We start from the raw sequence: 16,946 nt of genomic DNA, 5'->3' as shown, positions 1-16,946 counted from the left end.
GGCGCCGGTGAACGGGTATGCACCCTTCCATCCCTTGCAGCTTCCCTACTTGCTCTGACAACTTGCCTGGAAGATGTCCCCGTCGGAGGTCTTGTGCCATTCCAATTCACGCCTGCGGTCAAGGCGACTGTTCACCTCCGGTCGGCTACCCTGGCGAGTGTCCCAGACCCCGTCCGAAAGATGCATCAATGCCGTGATGTGGATGCCGTACCTGTCTCTTTCTCCCTCTCTTTGTTATAAGTATACCGTCCACCACGGCGTCGAGCTAAGTCCGCTCTCAATCTACTCCCTCATCCCCTCACGTCAACAGCACGCTCAGACCTACCTAGATTCACGATGTCGACTCTTGTGATCAGAGAGGTGAGGAGTTCTATAACGTTACAAGCAGACGCGAGGGGAGGTGTGACATTCAACGCGTATCTTTCAGGTTGCCGAAAATGTATGGACATTCTCGAGGTACGGGCAGCACTACTGCATGATGTTCAACTAGGATCGCCCTGACGTTCTCATCGTCCTACTGCAGACCTTTTACCCTACTGGGGTTGTTCCCTACAGGCGGGCGGTCCACTGCGATAAGACTGCAGTCAGGAGATGTCTGGATACTCGCTTCAACTCCTTTGGACGATGAGACGAAGCAGAAGCTCTCAGAGCTTGGCAAAGTCAAGTACGAACCACCCCCGTCACGTTTCACATGATGTTCACCGAAGGAACTTAGGTATATTCTCGCTGGCAATGCTTTCCACTACCTGTTCTTGAGTACGCTCCTCAGTCGTCCCACCTTAGCCTCAACTGATATCGTCCCCGTTCACCAGAGGATTACAAGGCGGCATACCCTGACGCCAAGCTTATTGGACCGGAGGCTTTGCCCAAGCTGAAGAAGATTGACTTCACACTGGATGCTGGTGAGCAGAACGCACCAGAGGCCTTGTCCCGTAACTGCGCCCACAAAGCTTCCTTGTGCTAGTATACAGCGCGTCAAACCCAGATGCCCAGTTCGGCTACGAGGATGAGGTATAGTTTGTTCTTTCCAAGCGATTCCTGATAACGGTTCTCATGTGATGAACTTCACTGACGCAGATCATCGGATGGTTCGTTCGCCCTGCTTGCTCCCCCGCTCTGAAGCAGCTGACGTTCGATGCAGCTACTTCTCGTCCCACGCAAACAAAGACATTGCGTTCCTTCACAAGCCTTCCAAAACTGTAATCGCTGCCGACCTTCTCTTCAACAACCCACCCAACGAGCAGGTTGGTGACGCGCCATATCATATTGCATATCCTTCCTCTTACTCTGTATCATGCCCTAGTACTCCAAGTCAAAAGACTCGCCGAAGTCGTTCCTTCTTTCGGGCCTAGTTCCCACCGGCAGGACCATGCGCTTATTCATCTGGCAGAAAGAAGAGAATAAGGCGTAAGCCGTATCTTACCTCATGTTAACGAAGCGATGCGCTGACCTGGGGTTCGCGCTCGCTAGGGGGATGGTTCGGGATGCAAAGACGGTGGCTTCGTGGGACTTTGTCCGTTATATCCCTTGTCATGGAGTGAGTATTCATTGTTCCATATCCATTACATCACCTAGGGTCTTTCCGATGCTGACGGCTTGGCACGGTCCTAAGGACGTCATCGAGCATGGTGCGAACGAAGCATGGAGGTCCGCGTGGAGGAATTACCTCGCATGAAGGCTCGGCGGTCTCTGTATGTGACGTAGTGCGTTTCTTTTGCCTTGGTCTTTCCTTAGCTTGTTTCTGCGACAACGATTTATCGGCCTGTCCTATCGCTACGCTCTGATAAACTCCTACCGTATTTCAGCCGGCTTCGCACATCAGGACGCATCCTCAGACTTGAGTCGACCCGGGAATTTGCATCTACCTGCTATCGCGTCTAGCTCTCCTATCGCCTCGCGTAATCGACCCTCACCAGTCTCGGTGGTGCCGCTCTTGCAAGTGAATCTGTTCTATGCACATGTGCCTCAGAACGACCCGGCATGGAGTTCAGAGTGCGGGTGATGTCCAAGTGATAGCGTTGCTGTCATGGTCGCTTGGTCCTCGCCGACACTGGTTGACCTGATCGCAATCGAAACCCGGGTTGTAAGCAGTTCACAAGTCGAGTCCGCATACAGTCGACACCCTCATAACCCATACCTCTCATAACCCATAACCCCTAATAACCCATAGGATTGGGGCAATCCCGGGTCGGTATAGGGGGGATAACTATTAACCAATAATCCTGCAATAGCCCATAACCCATGCCTTTTCGGGCCGGTATAACCCATGAATCAGAAGGGCTAGGGCACATTACACGGCGGGCAAAGCGCCAGGCTCCAAGCAGGGAAATCTGTGCAGCATTTATAGGCAATGCAACCTGGCCCTAGCATTTCCAGTGGGCCTTTGTATCCCTCTTTGTCATTTGGGTAATCTTATGGGCACGTTGCATCGCCCGTATGTTCAGCGTAGATTTCCTCACCTGGACCATCGCGCTTTGCCTGTCGTGTTAGAGAGTTGAGGGGGTACAAATATGCACGTGATTTGGGCGCTTGTTACATAGCATTTCGTACTCTCGAGTCTATCGGAATTCAGCCTGTCTCCCGCTCTAGGATCTCGCCCCCTCAACTCGAGACGACGGTGGGTAGGAGCCTGTCTTATGCCATAACCTCCAATAACCCATACTTCGAGGCTTATCCCGAGGGCTATGGGTTATGAGGGTTCCGGCTGTAGTATCATGCACCGTATGCCTAGCCAAGCACGGCGTCGCTGGTCAATGGTTTGGGAGCGCGCCCCATCAGCCCGACGGTGGCGGTGATCGCCCTCAAACGACCATCAACTGCCTCAGCGCAATGCCAAGCCTCCCCCGTTGCTTCGCACTGTAGACTTGGCGCCGGCCCTTCCTTCGACCATCAAGCTCGGGGTCTAGAATGAGGCAGGCGGTGAAACTTCAAAGGACGACGGCGCGTCTCCCGCCTTGCCATCAGCCACCATGGTGCGCTCGGGGATCCCGGGCGCTCTGGGATGATGCTCCACAGACGAGTCGGCATTGCTGTGCTGTTCACGGTCGGCGGCAACGGTGGGTATTAGCAGATCTCGAGCTCTGAACAGTGAACAGGATTTGGGCGCTATCAACAATTGTATCGGAGGAGTATCTGCGTGGAAACGCCTCTAAGCGTTGGCGAGGTACGGAGAACAATTAGTCGGGAATTCGGGCAAGACTGACACACTCTACCAGGAGGAGCCATCCTTCTAGGCTGACGTCAACTAAGTACTGACATCCTGTGCGGAAGTCAACGGCTTACCAGGGAAGAAGGTTTTGGTCCACGGTAATATCTCGCCTTGGCCTTGGTGCTGTTGCTTAATGACACTGCTCTTGGCACTCCTCCTATGATCAAAGCGCGTTTGGGGTTTCTACGTGACGGAGCAACCATGCGCTCAAGCGCGCTGTGGTATGACCTTTGTGATGGCCAGGCAGTCATATATAAGACGGGAATGATACGACGGTTTGTCTCAGTGCTCTTTCCTGTTCGCACCACTACTCGCACACAGGTTGTGTGAAGTCTTTATTGTCTGCCACTCCCTATTTCTTAACTCACCGCTTGCCGCAATCATCAACGACTTTCACCTTCTAACGTAGGTGTTACCTGAAGTTCAGCTAAGCCGTCGACCAGTCACTCACGTAAATGTTTGCATAAGGACCCCACGCTCCCTCACAAACATGAAGCTCTCCGTGCTCTTTGCTATCGTCCTTGTTAACTGTGAGCCTCGCCATTACCAGAGTAGTGATGAAATTTACCTGACCTACATGTCAGTCGCTGCTGCGACGTACGTCCCCCGTGCGGCGCCTGGCACGCAGTTCATTACTGGCCCCTGCTCTGGCGATATCGACTGTGCCTCTGGCTGCTGTGGCTTCAAGAGTGGCAAATGTGCCGGTGCTATCGTCGCTCAGGAGCGCGATGGAGGTTGCGGTTTCGGGGACCCACAGCCCAACGATAACGCCGCTCGCAAGCTCCGGGGCGAGGCTCCTGCCTCCTCTGCTCCAGCAGTGTCTACCTCGTCCTCATCTGCGGTTTCAGCCTCCTCTGCCCCGGCGGCTGTGTCTACCGTCTCTTCTGCGCCTACAACGCCCGCGCCTTCCGTCGCACCCGGCAGCCAGTTCATCACTGGACCCTGTACGAGCGACGCTGATTGCGCGTCGGGCTGCTGTGGTTTCAACACGGGCAAGTGCGCCGGGGCCATTGTCGCACAGGAGCGTGACGGCGGTTGCGGCTTCGGCGATGCTCAACCCAACGACAACGCTGCCCGTAAGCTGCGCGGTGAGGCTCCCGCCTCTTCCTCCGCTCCCGTGGCGTCTTCGTCCTCTGCTTCTGCAGCCTCCGTTTCCTCCACTGCGGTGGTGCCTTCGGCCAGCTCTGTTGCTCCTACTACGCCTGCACCCTCGGTCGCTCCTGGAAGCCAGTTCATCACCGGTCCGTGCACCAGCGACGCGGATTGCGCGTCGGGTTGCTGTGGCTTCAAGAGCGGCAAGTGCGCTGGCGCCATTGTTGCGCAGGAGCGCGACGGTGGCTGTGGTTTTGGCGACGCTCAGCCCAACGACAACGCGGCTCGCAAGCTCCGGGGAGAGGCATGAGTTGGTGTGTGGTCATAAGTTGAGGATCTATGCAAGATGTGGAAGGATAGGAGTAAATTATTCGCAGACACTGTAGACTGAATACATCTTCAGTTCATCGTCGCTGTAGTTAGTGTAGTAGTATCAGTTGAACGAGCTTGCGGAAGCACTGAGCAAGGGTACCTAGAGAATGCGCCACAGCGAACTCGTCCTGGCCGACATTCAGCAGCATGCTCGACTATACCCCAATGCGCCTTGCAAAGCAAAACAGGAGTCGCATGTAAGATAAAGGCTGCAACGAGGTACTTGCCGACTGTTTCTGCTGAATTTAGTTGCTCTCGTGCGAGTCCACAGCCGGACAGAGGCAGATCGCAAATTGAGCGCTAGTTGAGTTCGTTCCCGTTGCTGTGACGCGCTCCCGTGTGTCGTGATGATCGGGGAAGTCACGGCGTCACATCTACCAGAGCTGCAGGCTTCAGCCACCGCGGACCGTCTCATCCTCATATCCGCCAGGTTTCTGTCCCATCTATCTACTTCGAGTTTGACCTGGCACAGACACTCCGCAGTCAACAAGATCCTGCGGAGCTCATAATACGGCGGCGAAGGAGTGGTCGAGTCAGGTGCGAATCTCTGTTTCCAAATCACTAATGCAAGAACGCTGTAACTTTGCGTCTGTCTATGCAGGATTCCACTGGTAATACGACTCAACGTAGATCGCACATGGACACGCACGAGATCCTAGCTCCCGCGGAAGGGGGATTGACCGTCGGTCGTGCTACACCTGCTCTGCGTAGCAGGCCTCCCTCTCCGCATCGACTTCCTTCCCAATCCATGGACGCCGATCCTCCCAACCAGCCTCTTGAGAGTCCAACCTCTCTTGGACCTGTAGACGGGCAGATACACGCGGCGGTGGCTGGTTCTCCGGAACAACAGGGCGGAGGCGAGCGACCCCTCAACGTGAGCGACGCGCTGAGCTACTTGGACTCCGTCAAGCTGCAGTTCGCGGAACAGCCAGAGGTGTACAACAAGTTTCTGGATATCATGAAGGACTTCAAGAGCCAGCTGTGAGTCTCGCTCTGTACCTACTCGTTGACCACGTTCCTCTCCGGACCTGGCTGCCGCTCCCCGGCCGGGTGGCACTTTCCCTTTCTCTATAGCTTCTTACCCCTCTCGTCCTGTTCCCTTCCTAACACACCTCTGTCTCCGTGCAGTATTGATACTCCTGGGGTCATTGAGCGCGTCTCAAATCTCTTCCACGGTCACCCGGCCCTCATTCAAGGGTTCAATACCTTCCTTCCCGCAGGATATCGCATCGAGACCGGCGACAACGCCGATCCAAACACCATCACCGTCACCACTCCCGCGGGAACTACCACCCAAGCCACCAACGCTGCCTTCAAGTACGGCAAGCAGCAGACAGTCACCGAAAGAGTCGCAGAGACGGTCAACCCCGAACCGGAGGCCCCAGTCGTTTCCCAGGAGTCCCTCAAACCCGCCCTGGAGTTCGTACAGAAGCTGCGTACGCGGTACGCGAACCAGCCCGCGGTCTACCAACGCTTCCTCAAGACGCTCGCAGAGTCGGGCAACCAAGGCCAGTCGGACATAAGTCGCATGGAGTCATGGTCCGTCGCGTGTCTCTCTGCGCGGTACCCAAAGGGCGAGGTCATGACGGAGATCATGGACCTGCTCAAGGACTCTCCGGACCTGATGCGCGACTTCGTCCAGTTCCTGCCCGACGAGCGTGTACAGAAGGAGGAGCTCGCGCGCATTGCGAGGCTTGAGGAGTCGCGCAAGGCGAGCGAGTCGAAGCCCAAGCGCGCGACAAAGGAGGAGAAGGAGAATCCATCGGGCTCTGTTGCAACGGGTCAGAAGCGGAAGCGGAAACCGGCGGGCGACAAGGAGAAGGAGCCTGTCACAAAGACTTCTGCCAACAAGGTGCGTCATCTTGATATCTCAGCGTGGCTATCTGACTCATGACAGCGACAGAAAGCGAAGGTGCAAACGTCGAGCGAAGCTCCATCGCCAGCGTTGGCGCAACGCCAGGCGGCCGCTGCTGCACCTCCTTCACCGATCCGTGCACCCCCGCAACCTCCGCCTCGAGCATTCTACCTGCATCCTCAACAGACTATCTCCCTCGCTCCTCCCATGCCAGTCCCCGTCCAGGCGACAAGCTCTATTCATCCAAGTGATGAGAAGCACTTCTTCGAGCGCGTGAAGCGCGTTCTGGACAACCGTGAGACCTATAACGAGTTCCTGAAGCTCGTCAATCTTTTCACTCAGGATATCATCAATACCACACGCCTCGTTCGAGAGGCCAGGTCGTTTATCGGTGATGGAGAGTTAATGGCACAGTTCAAGGATATTCTCGGATGGGACGCGAACAAGGAACGGATGGCTGCACTGGAGGAGTCATGGACGCGACCGATGGGTGTCCTCGACCGTCCGAGTCGGCACCAGCTGCATAATCGATATGGCAGCTACCGCAAACTGCCCGCCCATGTATGTGATCTACCTACATGCCGGGTATCTCCACTAACGAGATCACACTTACAGGAGGTCAACGTGCAATGTTCGGGGCGAGATGAGATGTGCAACTCCGTGCTCAACGATGAGTGGATCTCGCAGCCCACGTTCCAGAGCGAAGACGCTGGCTTTGTTGCCCCCAAGAAGAACGTCTACGAAGAGGCGCTCCACCGCAGCGAAGAAGAGCGCCATGAGTATGATTTCCACGTCGAGGCCATCCACCGCACGATCCAAGTTCTCGAGCCTCTGAACAACAAGATCCTGCAGCTGACCCCCGAGGAGCGCGCGACCTTCAAGCTCAAGCCCAACCTGGGCGGCGTCGGGAAGGCGATCCACCAGCGCGTCATCAAGAAGATCTACGGCCGCGACCTCGGTATCGAGGTGTGGGGCGCGATGCAGGAGGTGCCTGCGACGGCGATCCCCGTCGTCTTGGGCCGTCTGAAGCAGAAGCACGAGGAGTGGAAGCGCGCACAGCGCGAGTGGGACAAGGTCTGGCGCGAGGTCGACGCGCGCAACTACCACAAGTCGCTCGACCACCAGTCGGTGACGTTCAAGGCCGCGGACAAGAAGGCGATCACGCAGAAGGTGTTCGTCACGCAGATCGAGGCTGCGCGCGACGAGCAGCGTGTGAACCGCGCGGCGCTCATAGACCCGCTGTTCGCGCGCACGAAGCCGCGGCACCAGCTCGAGTTTGTGGTGGAGGACCCGGCGGTGCTCCAGGACGCGCTGAAGCTGGCGTTTTCGTTTCTGGACCGGACGCAGGCCCAGATCTCGCTTCCAGACCGGAGGAAGATCGAGACATTCTTGCGATCGTTCGTCCCGCTGTTCTTCATGCTCGACGCTACCGCATTCAACGCGGCGTTCGTCCCTCACCATGAGTCCCTTGACAGCGATTTCGAGCTTGAGGCGGTAGGCGAGGACGTGGAGATGGGTAGCGCGAACGGCAGCACTTCTTCGTCGAGGTCACGAAGCAACAAGAAAGGCAATGGCGCAAACGCTGCTGGAGACTTGCGTAAACGGTTGCTGAAGAGCGAGCAAGCGAAGTCGTCAAGGCGGACCAGGGCGCAGGAGGCAGCGTCCCCAACACCATCGAGGTTCGCGTCTCCGGTGCCGTCTGATGCGATGCAAGTGGATGGAGACGCTGCAAAAGTAGAGAATGGTATCAGTCGGCTCGACAAGTCGACGTCGCGGAGGCGAGGGACGTTCTACACAAACACGGCATTCTATGTCTTGTTGCGCTTGCTCGAGGTAATGTCTAGCTTGTCCCTGGCATTCTTGTTCCGCCGCTGACAGCGAAATAGCTGCTCTACACGCGATTGCATCTGTTCAAGAATCTTACGAAGGAGATGGCGGACCGCAGCAATGATCCCTTTGAGCCCAATCCTTCGTCTATCAGGTCGACCATTCAGGCCGATCTCGCCAAGCTGGGCAATAGACTCGATCAATCGTCTCACTATTACGAGCTAATGCTTGAGTCCTGCGAGAAGCTCTTTGATAACGAAATTGAGCAGCCTGCCTTCGAAGAGATGATGCGATACATGTTCGGGTTGAAGGTGGGTCTTTCTATGCCGCCCCACGAGCTAGACAATTTGTTGACTTGCGGTGTAGCACGCGTACAAGCTGTTCACTGTGGACAAGGTCATTGGTGCGCTCATCAAGCAGGTGCAGACCATTCTATCAGACCCGAAGAGCCAAGACTTGTACGAGCTTCTACGGCGCGAACGGGAGATCACTTCTCCTACGACTCAGGACCTCATTAACTGCCGTCGGAATACTGAACGTGTTCTCGGACCAGACGAGAACTTGTTCCGCATTGACTGGGTACGCCCAAGCGCCAAGTTGCTACCTTCCATAGAATTGACCAATATACCATAATGCAGCTTCCCGAGCCGAAGACTATGACAATCCAATTGATAGGCAAGGACGATGTCACATACGACGACTCGGAAGCTATGACAGGACGCTGGCAAGCGTACATCGAGTCGTTTGTTTCGGTATGTCTGGAGGATACATTTGATGGGGAATGTTGTGCTAACTGCGTTGTAGCATCACTATACTGCGGGAGTTCCATCGTCGTCCACCATCCGACGGCCGTTCCTCCTCCGGTGAGAACACACTTTCTCGCGATATTCCACCTGAAGCTAAGAGTTGCTTTGACATGTTATAGCACGAAGGTGCCTTCTCCCTCCGGTGCCATGCCGGAAATTGTTGCCCGGGGTGGTCTGCAAATCAAGGTCTGCGTCCGCACCTATCGCCTCTTCTTCGTCTCGCGCTCGGAAGATGTTATGGTCCGTCTCTCATCTCCTCAGGAGCGTGCCAACGCTCGCAAGGCCGTTGAGTTGCGGAACGGGAAGCGGAAGAAGTGGCTGGAAGACTATGCTAGTAAGCACGTGAAGGATGAGCCCCAGAGCGCTACTATGGAGGTCGCTCCCCAAACTCCGGCGGTCGGGCCAACGCATCCTCTGACTGCGAGCGACTCTTCGCCGAAGCCCTTAGCTCAGCCTGCACATCCACCAGTCACGAAAGAAGTGGATATGGAAGTCGTTGGTAGGGCGAGGGAGAGGCAGCCGGAGGTCAGCGTCTTCACGTCCCCGCAGGACGATCCGATCGAGGCTGCCGCTGCCGCTGCAGCAATTGGTTCAGCACCTGAACCCGACCCCGACGATGTTGCGATGGGTGACGCGACATCTGCTTTAGAACGTCCTGTACAAGAGGCTGCACCAGTTGCGTCCGCCATGGAGATGGATAGCGCCCCAGATACAACGGCGCCACCTGCAGCAGCCAAATTGGGAGAGTTCGGATCATCGCCCGGACAAGCTTCGTGTGTACCCAATGCCCAGCCATCGCCTGCGGCACCTGCGTCCGCTTCCTCCTCTGCGCCTGCTGCTGCTGCTTCCGGGGCCGCCTCCAATATCCCTGTGTCTATAATGGCTACACAGTCTATACCCGCGGATAGGCCGGTCTCAACAGCCCTTCCATCCGCTCACGCTCCTCCTGCTTCGACAACACAGTCTTCCAAGGTCCTCTCGGAGTCTTCACCTTCTACTCCGACACCTGATCCTTCTACGACCAGCCCGGAGCAACAACCGTTGCCAGCTGTGTCCGCTCGGCCGTCTAGTTCTGCTTGGTCCGGCTCTGCTCCTCGAAATACTTCGTCTGGATCGTCGTCCGGTTCTATCGCGTCCTCATCGGAACCAGCGGCAGTCTCAGCATCAGCTGCGCCTCCTCCACCTACTCGTGCGCCTCCACCCGCATCCACATCTGCTTCCGCGCTCGTGGAAGCCTCATCAGCGCCAGCAGGTACGACTGCTGCCCCTGGTCCCCCGTCTCCAGCTCAAGCACCAGCGGCAGACACAGCTCCCCCTCATCTCGAAGCGGCACCAAATCAAACCACGTTGGAACCTCCTCCGCAAGGTGCCACAGAGGAGCGACATCCGCCATCTGGCGCCCCTTCAGTTCAGTCTTGATGATCATCCTTGGAAGTCAACGCCGTCCCTGTATACCTCTAAATTCCGCCCTGTATGTACACATCCATTCCAAAATCTGTTGCGTCGATTGCAAGGTCTCCCATTTGTGTTGTATCGCTGCTACATTACAGTCTAATAAATATGTATCTCGGACCTGAGCAGAACTTCGATTGCGGAACAAGATGGCTACAGTGGCATGCAGGTGTCCGGGCTTTACTCCAGTTTCAGTGTCGTCTTCTCGCCTGACATCTTCGACGTGGCGACGACCGTGCTCGTATAAACTTACAATATCTCCAGAACTAGAGGATCTTGCCCGCGTCATGAGACCTAGACCTCTCCTCAACTACGTTGTATTTGCGCGTGCCCCGTGTGTACGGCACTCAGCACTGCACGCCCAGCAGGGTGCTCGGGATTACGAGCGCTTTCCGCGCCAGCCAGAGCCAAGAACGCCGCCACCGCCCACGCCAAACCCAGCGAAGGCACCACCGGGCCCCCCGCCAATCTGTGGACCTTCGCCAGGCCCAGACACGGGGCTGTTGAACCCTGGCGGCTTGCCGTGGAAAGAGGTGCGGTATGACGACTGAGGGACCGCTTGGATGGTGAGGAACTTGTTCGGGACTGGGCGGTCATCATTGTTGTACTAGACGCACACCCGATCATCAGCTCACGCGCGCAGAGGCACACGGGTCGTCGAACGACGCACCTGGAACTCGAGACCGATGCCGTCCGTCTCGGAGACGTCGAGCAGCTTGACCATCTTGCGCGCGATCCCGTTGATCTTCTCCACGTCCTCCTTCGTGCGCGTCCAGAGCTGTATGCGGTCGACCTTCGAGCGCAGGCTGACGACCGCGCCGCAGATCTCGTCGCCCTCGTCGAGGTCCTCGCCGACGAGCGCCATCGCGAGCCACGACCAGCAGCGGTCGAGCAGCTGCGGGTTGTTCTTCATCGTGAGCACCCACTTGCCGCCGTTCGCGTTCGCCTCGTCCTCCCACATCGGCTTGATGCCCGACTTGAAGAGGTGGTAATTGGAGTTGCGCTCGAGCTTCGAGGGCGGCTTGAGCCAGTTGAAGTACCGGCAGAAGGACTCGACCGTGTCGAACTCGCCGATCACCGTCAGCCCCGCCTCGTACTCGTCCGTGTCGGGCGCCATGTAGTGGACCCCGGCGGACGCAGGCGGCGCGACCTCGGAGGTGGCCGTGGCGGGCGTGAAGGGCACCTTCGTCTTGTTGTCGTGGTATAACGTCCTTGTGACCGAGCGGGGGTGCATCAGCATCCGAGTTACGCAAACGAGAACGGGGAGACGGGCAGCGTACCACGTGTGCTCGAGAGGGTGCTCGGGAGCCTTGATCCGCAGACCTGGGGTCTTGGGATCCTCGATGGTCTCCGCCTCGGGAGGCTTGGCCGAGCCGTCGACGCTGAGCGTCCTCGCCTTTGCGAGGCGTGCAGTGATCGCGTCGAGGGAGGGGATGTTCTTGTAGCCGACGGGCATCTTCTGCCTCGGCTTCTTCTCGTCGGCGGTCACCTCCTGGTTGTGCTTCTCGACCTTCTCCGTGGTCAGCGGCTCGCCCGGGTCTGCCTGCTCTCCCACCGGGGTGCTCCTGTCGCTGTGGGGCGGCGAGACGGAGAGGGCTCCCGGCGACTCGGCGCGCGAGGTCGGGGCGTTGACGGCCACGGAGTCTGAGGCAGACGCGGCGGTAGACGAAGTCGTGGAGGCGGCAGAGCTCGTGCGGAGGAGCGAGGCGGCGAGGCGAGGACGGCTGCCCGCTAGAGCGGGCGTAGGCGCATTCAGGTTGATGCGCGCGGCGAGCTGGTTGAGGGAGGGCATGCGAGGGCCAGCAGAGGGCCGCTCGGGCTTGGCGGGTGCATCCTGGGCAGCAGTGGTCGTCGTTGGTGGCGGGGACGTGGACATCGTCGGGGTCGGAGGTCAAGCACACTGACACAGGGCTGTGGCTCCGCGCGCTCGACCCAGCTAAGTATGTACTTACTTACGGCTGCTGATTGCATCACCGTTCGATCCCCGCTCACTGCAGTCGCGTTTCTCTTTTCTGTCCCGGACCACCATGTGCGTGCGGCTCCGTCTCCACACTCGTCCGGGGCCACTTGGCCTCGAGGACACTGGGAAGATACAAAGTAAGTTGGCTGTGCAATTGCACAGCCTAAAGCGTAAGTTAGATGTGTTTGGCAGCCAGGTAGAAGAGGTAAACGACTGCTTATTGTGGGCTTACACGCGCATACCACGTTCGATTGTTCTCGGGCGCGTGCCTTCTGCCGCTCAAGTCCGCCTCATCTCAGTGCCGTGAGCACAAAGAACATGCGGACCTATCTCCGTCCATGGAAGCGGCTGACTTCCACCCACAATCCAGCCCCAAGTGCAATATATAAATGAGTTCCCTCGGGAGGCCCGGTCTCCATCTCCCTCGCCCTGTGCGTTACCTCTTCTTCTCTACCCCTACCATGCTTTTGCCCCTTACCCTCCTGGCTGCTCTCCCCTTCTCAGCAGTATGGGCTGCGCCCATGTGCTCCTTGAAGCCTCCCCAGTCCGCTGCTGTCACGAGTTCAGCCTCGGCGCCTAGCGGAACGCCCGTCGGTGCGACAGGAACTTCTGGTTCCAGCGGCAACAGTTCCTCCCTCGGCGACGAGGTCGTCGCAACAACTTGGTACGCTGGATGGCATGGCACCGACTTCCCTCCCGAGAACATCAGCTGGTCCAAGTACTCTGCTGCGACATATGCCTTTGCGTCAGTCAACTTCCTTCGGTTCTCATCTTGCTTAGGCTGACTCCGTAAACAGTGTCACGACTCCAGACGTAAACTCCGTATCCTTGGCAGACTCCGATGAGGAATTACTTCCTCGCTTTGTCGACCTGGCACACCAGAATGTGAGTAGCAGTTGACAATCTCACGTATCTAGATCGGGTGTACTGAAGTGCCTGTTCGCGTTTAGGGTGTCAAGGCGATGCTGACCATCGGAGGCTGGACCGGCTCGACTTACTTCTCTTCAGCAGTTGCTACTGAGGCAAACCGGACCGCATTCGTCAAGACAATGACCGGCCTCATCTCCAAGTACGACTTGGACGGTCTCGACTTTGAGTGAGTCGTGTTCATCGACACCAATTCCATAGCATTACTAACTCGATGACCCAGCTGGGAGTACCCCAACAAGCAAGGAGCGGGCTGCAACATCATCTCCCAGGACGACAGCCAGAACTTCCTCTCCTTCCTCCAAGCCCTCCGCTCCCAAGTCGGAGACAACATCACCCTCACCGCCGCCGCCGGCATCACGCCCTTCGCCGGCCCCGACGGCACCCCCATGTCCGACGTCTCCGGCTTCGCTGACGTCCTCGACTGGGTCGCAATCATGAACTACGACGTCTGGGGCTCCTGGTCCACATCCGTCGGCCCCAACGCGCCCCTCAACGACACCTGCGCTAGCGCCGCCGACCAGCAGGGCTCCGCCGTGTCCGCCGTCAACGCCTGGACCGCCGCCAACTTCCCCGCGAACCAGCTCGTGCTCGGGGTCGCCTCGTACGGCCACAGCTTCAGCGTCCCGAACTCGGCCGCGCTCTCCGGCAGCGGGGCCGCCCTCGCGCCCTACCCCGCGTTCGACGCGAGCAACCAGCCGATGGGTGACTCCTGGGACGCCCAGTCGCCCGAGAGCAACATGTGCGGCGTCGTGACGCCCGCCGGCCCGTCGGGCATCTTCGACTTCTGGGGGCTGGTCGAGGGCGGGTTCCTGACGACGAACGGGACCGCGGCGAGCGGGATCGACTACCGGTTCGACGAGTGCTCGCAGACGCCGTACGTGTACAACCCGAGCACGCAGGTGATGGTCTCGTACGACGACAGGAGCTCGTTCACGGCGAAGGGCAAGTTCATCAGCGAGCAGGGCCTGCTCGGGTTCGCGATGTGGGAGGCGGGCGGGGACTACAACGACATCCTCCTCAACGCGATCTCGGAAGCGATCGGGATTGATGATGTGAGTTGCTGATCGCTGCAGCTTCGGTCCCTGCTTTCTCCCCCCTCTCCCCCCCCTTCGGTCTTCCTCTCGCGGTCTCTGTCCGACCCTACCTTTATGCCCTCGCCTGCGAGGGTCTCGCGGCTCGATGCTTCGTCCATACCCACCTACTTCCCATGACAACGACAACCGCTCTGGCTTAGCCCGGAGCGACGCACGGTCACGTCACCACACGCCACAATACGCGGCGGCTCACCATATTGTATCGCTATACATGTCCCATCATTCCCTCATGTCTCTCTTTGGGCGCACTGTGTTTCTATTGTAGCGTTATGTTATTGACCGTGCTTGATGCACAGGCATAGACTAATGTATACTATCGCTGCATCGGATGGTGTACGTCACGCCGTCCTCTGCGCGGTGGCCCCGCCGAGCGGGGATACCCATTGACCGCTCCACGTTCGGTTACGCATCGACAGACTAACGAAGGTGACAAATGTACCAATAATCAACATGATTCTTGCATATCGCCTCACTCCTTCCTGAATGGCATGGAAACGCAGGCTTCAGGTAGGTGTTTCATCTTTTGTGACCCATGCTCCGCACTTGAAAGCAGAGAATGCAGAGGGGTCACCCGGCGCACGTTCTCAATTGTCGGAGGCCGCCCTGGAAGTCGAGTGGTAGTCGCGTTCAGAGGGTAGGTGCGCGTGTGCGTTCTGTATTTCGTCGTCGTTCACAGGGAATAAAAGGTGAGTGGATAGAGACCAACCACCCCAACTTGAACCTCCAGATTCTCAGCTATGTGGCTTCAACTCTCCTCATGGGCGGCACTTGCGGCGCTCTTCTCTCCTCTTCCCGCTAAGGCGACTAGCCTTGCGAGGGATGCACCTAGCGATTCCACGAACTCCCCCAGTGCGGCTGGTACTTTCGCCGGGACATGGTACACTACCTGGCACAATGGAAGAGTTCCTATTGACAATATCGACTGGAAGAAGTATACCTCGGTCTCATATGCGTTCGTGTAAGTGTGCACTGGCGGACTACCACGGTATCGGGATCATCTCATGATGTTTACACAGGACCACCGATCCGGATCACATGGTGAGCCTGACGGCGGATGATATCAACGGGACCATCTTCAAGGACCTGGTGTCTACAGCACACAACCAGGTAAGCGATTTACCCGCTCCTATCTGACCGAGCGTGCGTCTCAAACTAGGAGACCATGTACTGCAGAACACCAAAGTCATGATGACGGTCGGCGGCTGGACTGGCTCAAAGTGGTTCTCGCTTCTTCTTGCCGAAAACTACACCCGAAGCAACTTCATCAACGCAGTGGGTGCCATGGCAAACAATTACGCTGTGCAGGGCGTCGAGTTCGAGTGCGTACCATCGTTCGTGTCCTGTATGGTCACGAGCGTGCTGTGCTGATCGATTCTTTCTGCTCTGTCAGCTGGGAATTTCCGAACAAGCAAGGTGTAGGATGCAACACCATCGACAAGGACGATGCTGCAAACTTCCTCCTGATGCTCCAAGAGTTCCGTCAGAATCCCGCCACGAGCTCCTATATCCTGTCCGCCGCCGTCTCCGACAAGCCGTTTCTTAACGCGACTGGCCAGCCGATGGAAGACATGTCCGAGTTCGCGAAAGTCCTTGACTACGTGACGATCATGAACTACGATGTCTGGGGGAGCGTAGACGGAATCCTGGGCCCGAACGCTCCCCTCAACGACAGCTGTGCTCCACCCCAGTACCAGCATGGCTCCGCCGAGTCCGCCGTCGATACATGGACCAAGGCAGGCTTCCCTGCTGACAAGCTCGTCCTCGGTGTGCCCGCGTACGGACACAGTGCCGCTGTCCTCCCTAACAACGCCTACAACAACTCGGAGTTGTCCATCTACCCTCTAATCTACAACAACGCTTCTCAAGTCCCCGGAGACTCCTGGGACGGAAAGAGCGGGACCGATTTGTGTGGGGTGCCGTGGGACTACTCGGGCGTGTGGTACTGGACGAACCTCGCGGACGAGTCGCTGACGAGTAGCTTCATCAACGCCAACGGCACACCGAGGGACGGCATCGACTATCTCTGGGATGACTGCAGCCAGACGCCACGCGCGTATAACCGCTCCAGCCAGGTAATGCTTTCGTATGACGATGTGCGATCGTTCGGGCAGAAGGGTACGTTCATTCAGGAGAAAGGGTTGCGCGGGTACGCAATCTGGGAGGCAGCGGGTGCTACTGACGTATTGATTGATGCCATAAATTCAAACATGACGGGCAGTAAGCGTCCTTGAGGAGCGCCTCAGACATCACTACGATTTCAGTTTCTCGTTGGGCCTATTCTACTATGATAATCATGTGATGTAATACTGGAATTGTAATCAATGTCTTGGGATTCATTTCTGTCGCTGAC

The 16,946-nt window shown here is 57.4% G+C and overlaps 6 protein-coding genes across 6 annotated transcripts; 5 read left to right on the top strand and 1 right to left on the bottom strand.

The window, feature by feature from the left end:
- Nucleotides 1-190: 190 nt before the first annotated feature.
- DICSQDRAFT_134153 (uncharacterized protein) lies at nt 191-1,789 on the top strand. Its single transcript, XM_007363263.1, has 11 exons — nt 191-360; nt 428-456; nt 524-664; nt 716-756; nt 813-902; nt 965-1,011; nt 1,078-1,088; nt 1,142-1,244; nt 1,304-1,407; nt 1,471-1,537; nt 1,613-1,789. Exons 1-11 carry the CDS (start codon nt 337-339, stop codon nt 1,673-1,675), a joined length of 720 nt encoding a protein of 239 aa, XP_007363325.1. The 5' UTR covers nt 191-336; the 3' UTR covers nt 1,676-1,789.
- A 1,729-nt stretch (nt 1,790-3,518) lies between these two features.
- Nucleotides 3,519-4,805, top strand: DICSQDRAFT_101463 (uncharacterized protein). Its single transcript, XM_007363262.1, has 3 exons — nt 3,519-3,613; nt 3,677-3,738; nt 3,793-4,805. Exons 2-3 carry the CDS (start codon nt 3,699-3,701, stop codon nt 4,608-4,610), a joined length of 858 nt encoding a protein of 285 aa, XP_007363324.1. The 5' UTR covers nt 3,519-3,613; nt 3,677-3,698; the 3' UTR covers nt 4,611-4,805.
- A 336-nt stretch (nt 4,806-5,141) lies between these two features.
- DICSQDRAFT_178900 (uncharacterized protein) lies at nt 5,142-10,579 on the top strand (the record flags this gene model as incomplete). Its single annotated transcript, XM_007363261.1, has 10 exons — nt 5,142-5,209; nt 5,274-5,653; nt 5,801-6,524; nt 6,576-7,088; nt 7,143-8,360; nt 8,414-8,665; nt 8,721-8,933; nt 8,993-9,106; nt 9,159-9,217; nt 9,280-10,579. The coding sequence occupies exons 2-10, from the start codon at nt 5,310-5,312 to the stop codon at nt 10,577-10,579; spliced, it is 4,737 nt and encodes a 1,578-aa protein (XP_007363323.1). The 5' UTR covers nt 5,142-5,209; nt 5,274-5,309.
- Nucleotides 10,580-10,997: 418 nt separating this feature from the next.
- On the bottom strand, nt 10,998-12,452 carry DICSQDRAFT_44493 (translation initiation factor eIF4e; the record flags this gene model as incomplete). Its single annotated transcript, XM_007363260.1, has 3 exons — nt 10,998-11,219; nt 11,283-11,823; nt 11,893-12,452. Coding segments are annotated over 3 exons (1,323 nt in total), but the record flags the coding sequence as incomplete, so codon positions are not given.
- A 641-nt stretch (nt 12,453-13,093) lies between these two features.
- DICSQDRAFT_55312 (glycoside hydrolase) lies at nt 13,094-14,566 on the top strand (the record flags this gene model as incomplete). Its single annotated transcript, XM_007363259.1, has 4 exons — nt 13,094-13,317; nt 13,370-13,457; nt 13,523-13,668; nt 13,723-14,566. The coding sequence occupies 4 exons, from the start codon at nt 13,094-13,096 to the stop codon at nt 14,564-14,566; spliced, it is 1,302 nt and encodes a 433-aa protein (XP_007363321.1).
- A 732-nt stretch (nt 14,567-15,298) lies between these two features.
- Nucleotides 15,299-16,937, top strand: DICSQDRAFT_134149 (glycoside hydrolase family 18 protein). The gene is made up of 4 exons (XM_007363258.1): nt 15,299-15,554; nt 15,613-15,703; nt 15,770-15,915; nt 15,987-16,937. The coding sequence occupies exons 1-4, from the start codon at nt 15,334-15,336 to the stop codon at nt 16,825-16,827; spliced, it is 1,299 nt and encodes a 432-aa protein (XP_007363320.1). The 5' UTR covers nt 15,299-15,333; the 3' UTR covers nt 16,828-16,937.
- Nucleotides 16,938-16,946: the final 9 nt, after the last annotated feature.

The sequence above is a fragment of the Dichomitus squalens genome, assembly GCF_000275845.1.
Source record: "Dichomitus squalens LYAD-421 SS1 unplaced genomic scaffold DICSQscaffold_6, whole genome shotgun sequence".
Taxonomy (NCBI): Eukaryota; Fungi; Basidiomycota; class Agaricomycetes; order Polyporales; family Polyporaceae; genus Dichomitus; species Dichomitus squalens.
This window is presented reverse-complemented; position numbering and strand designations above follow the sequence as displayed.

Bases quoted from the DNA above. Each gene is read 5' to 3' on its own strand.
- DICSQDRAFT_134153 (XM_007363263.1), top strand. From the start codon at position 337: ATGTCGACTCTTGTGATCAGAGAG. The intron at 361-427 runs GTGAGGAGTTCT...CGTATCTTTCAG, and splicing joins CGACTCTTGTGATCAGAGAG to GTTGCCGAAAATGTATGGAC. The intron at 1,538-1,612 runs GTGAGTATTCAT...CACGGTCCTAAG, and splicing joins GTTATATCCCTTGTCATGGA to GACGTCATCGAGCATGGTGC.
- DICSQDRAFT_101463 (XM_007363262.1), top strand. From the start codon at position 3,699: ATGAAGCTCTCCGTGCTCTTTGCTATCGTCCTTGTTAACT. The intron at 3,739-3,792 runs GTGAGCCTCGCC...CCTACATGTCAG, and splicing joins TGCTATCGTCCTTGTTAACT to TCGCTGCTGCGACGTACGTC.
- DICSQDRAFT_134149 (XM_007363258.1), top strand. From the start codon at position 15,334: ATGTGGCTTCAACTCTCCTCATGGGCGGCACTTGCGGCGCTCTTCTCT. The intron at 15,555-15,612 runs GTAAGTGTGCAC...ATGTTTACACAG, and splicing joins TCGGTCTCATATGCGTTCGT to GACCACCGATCCGGATCACA. The intron at 15,704-15,769 runs GTAAGCGATTTA...CATGTACTGCAG, and splicing joins TGTCTACAGCACACAACCAG to AACACCAAAGTCATGATGAC.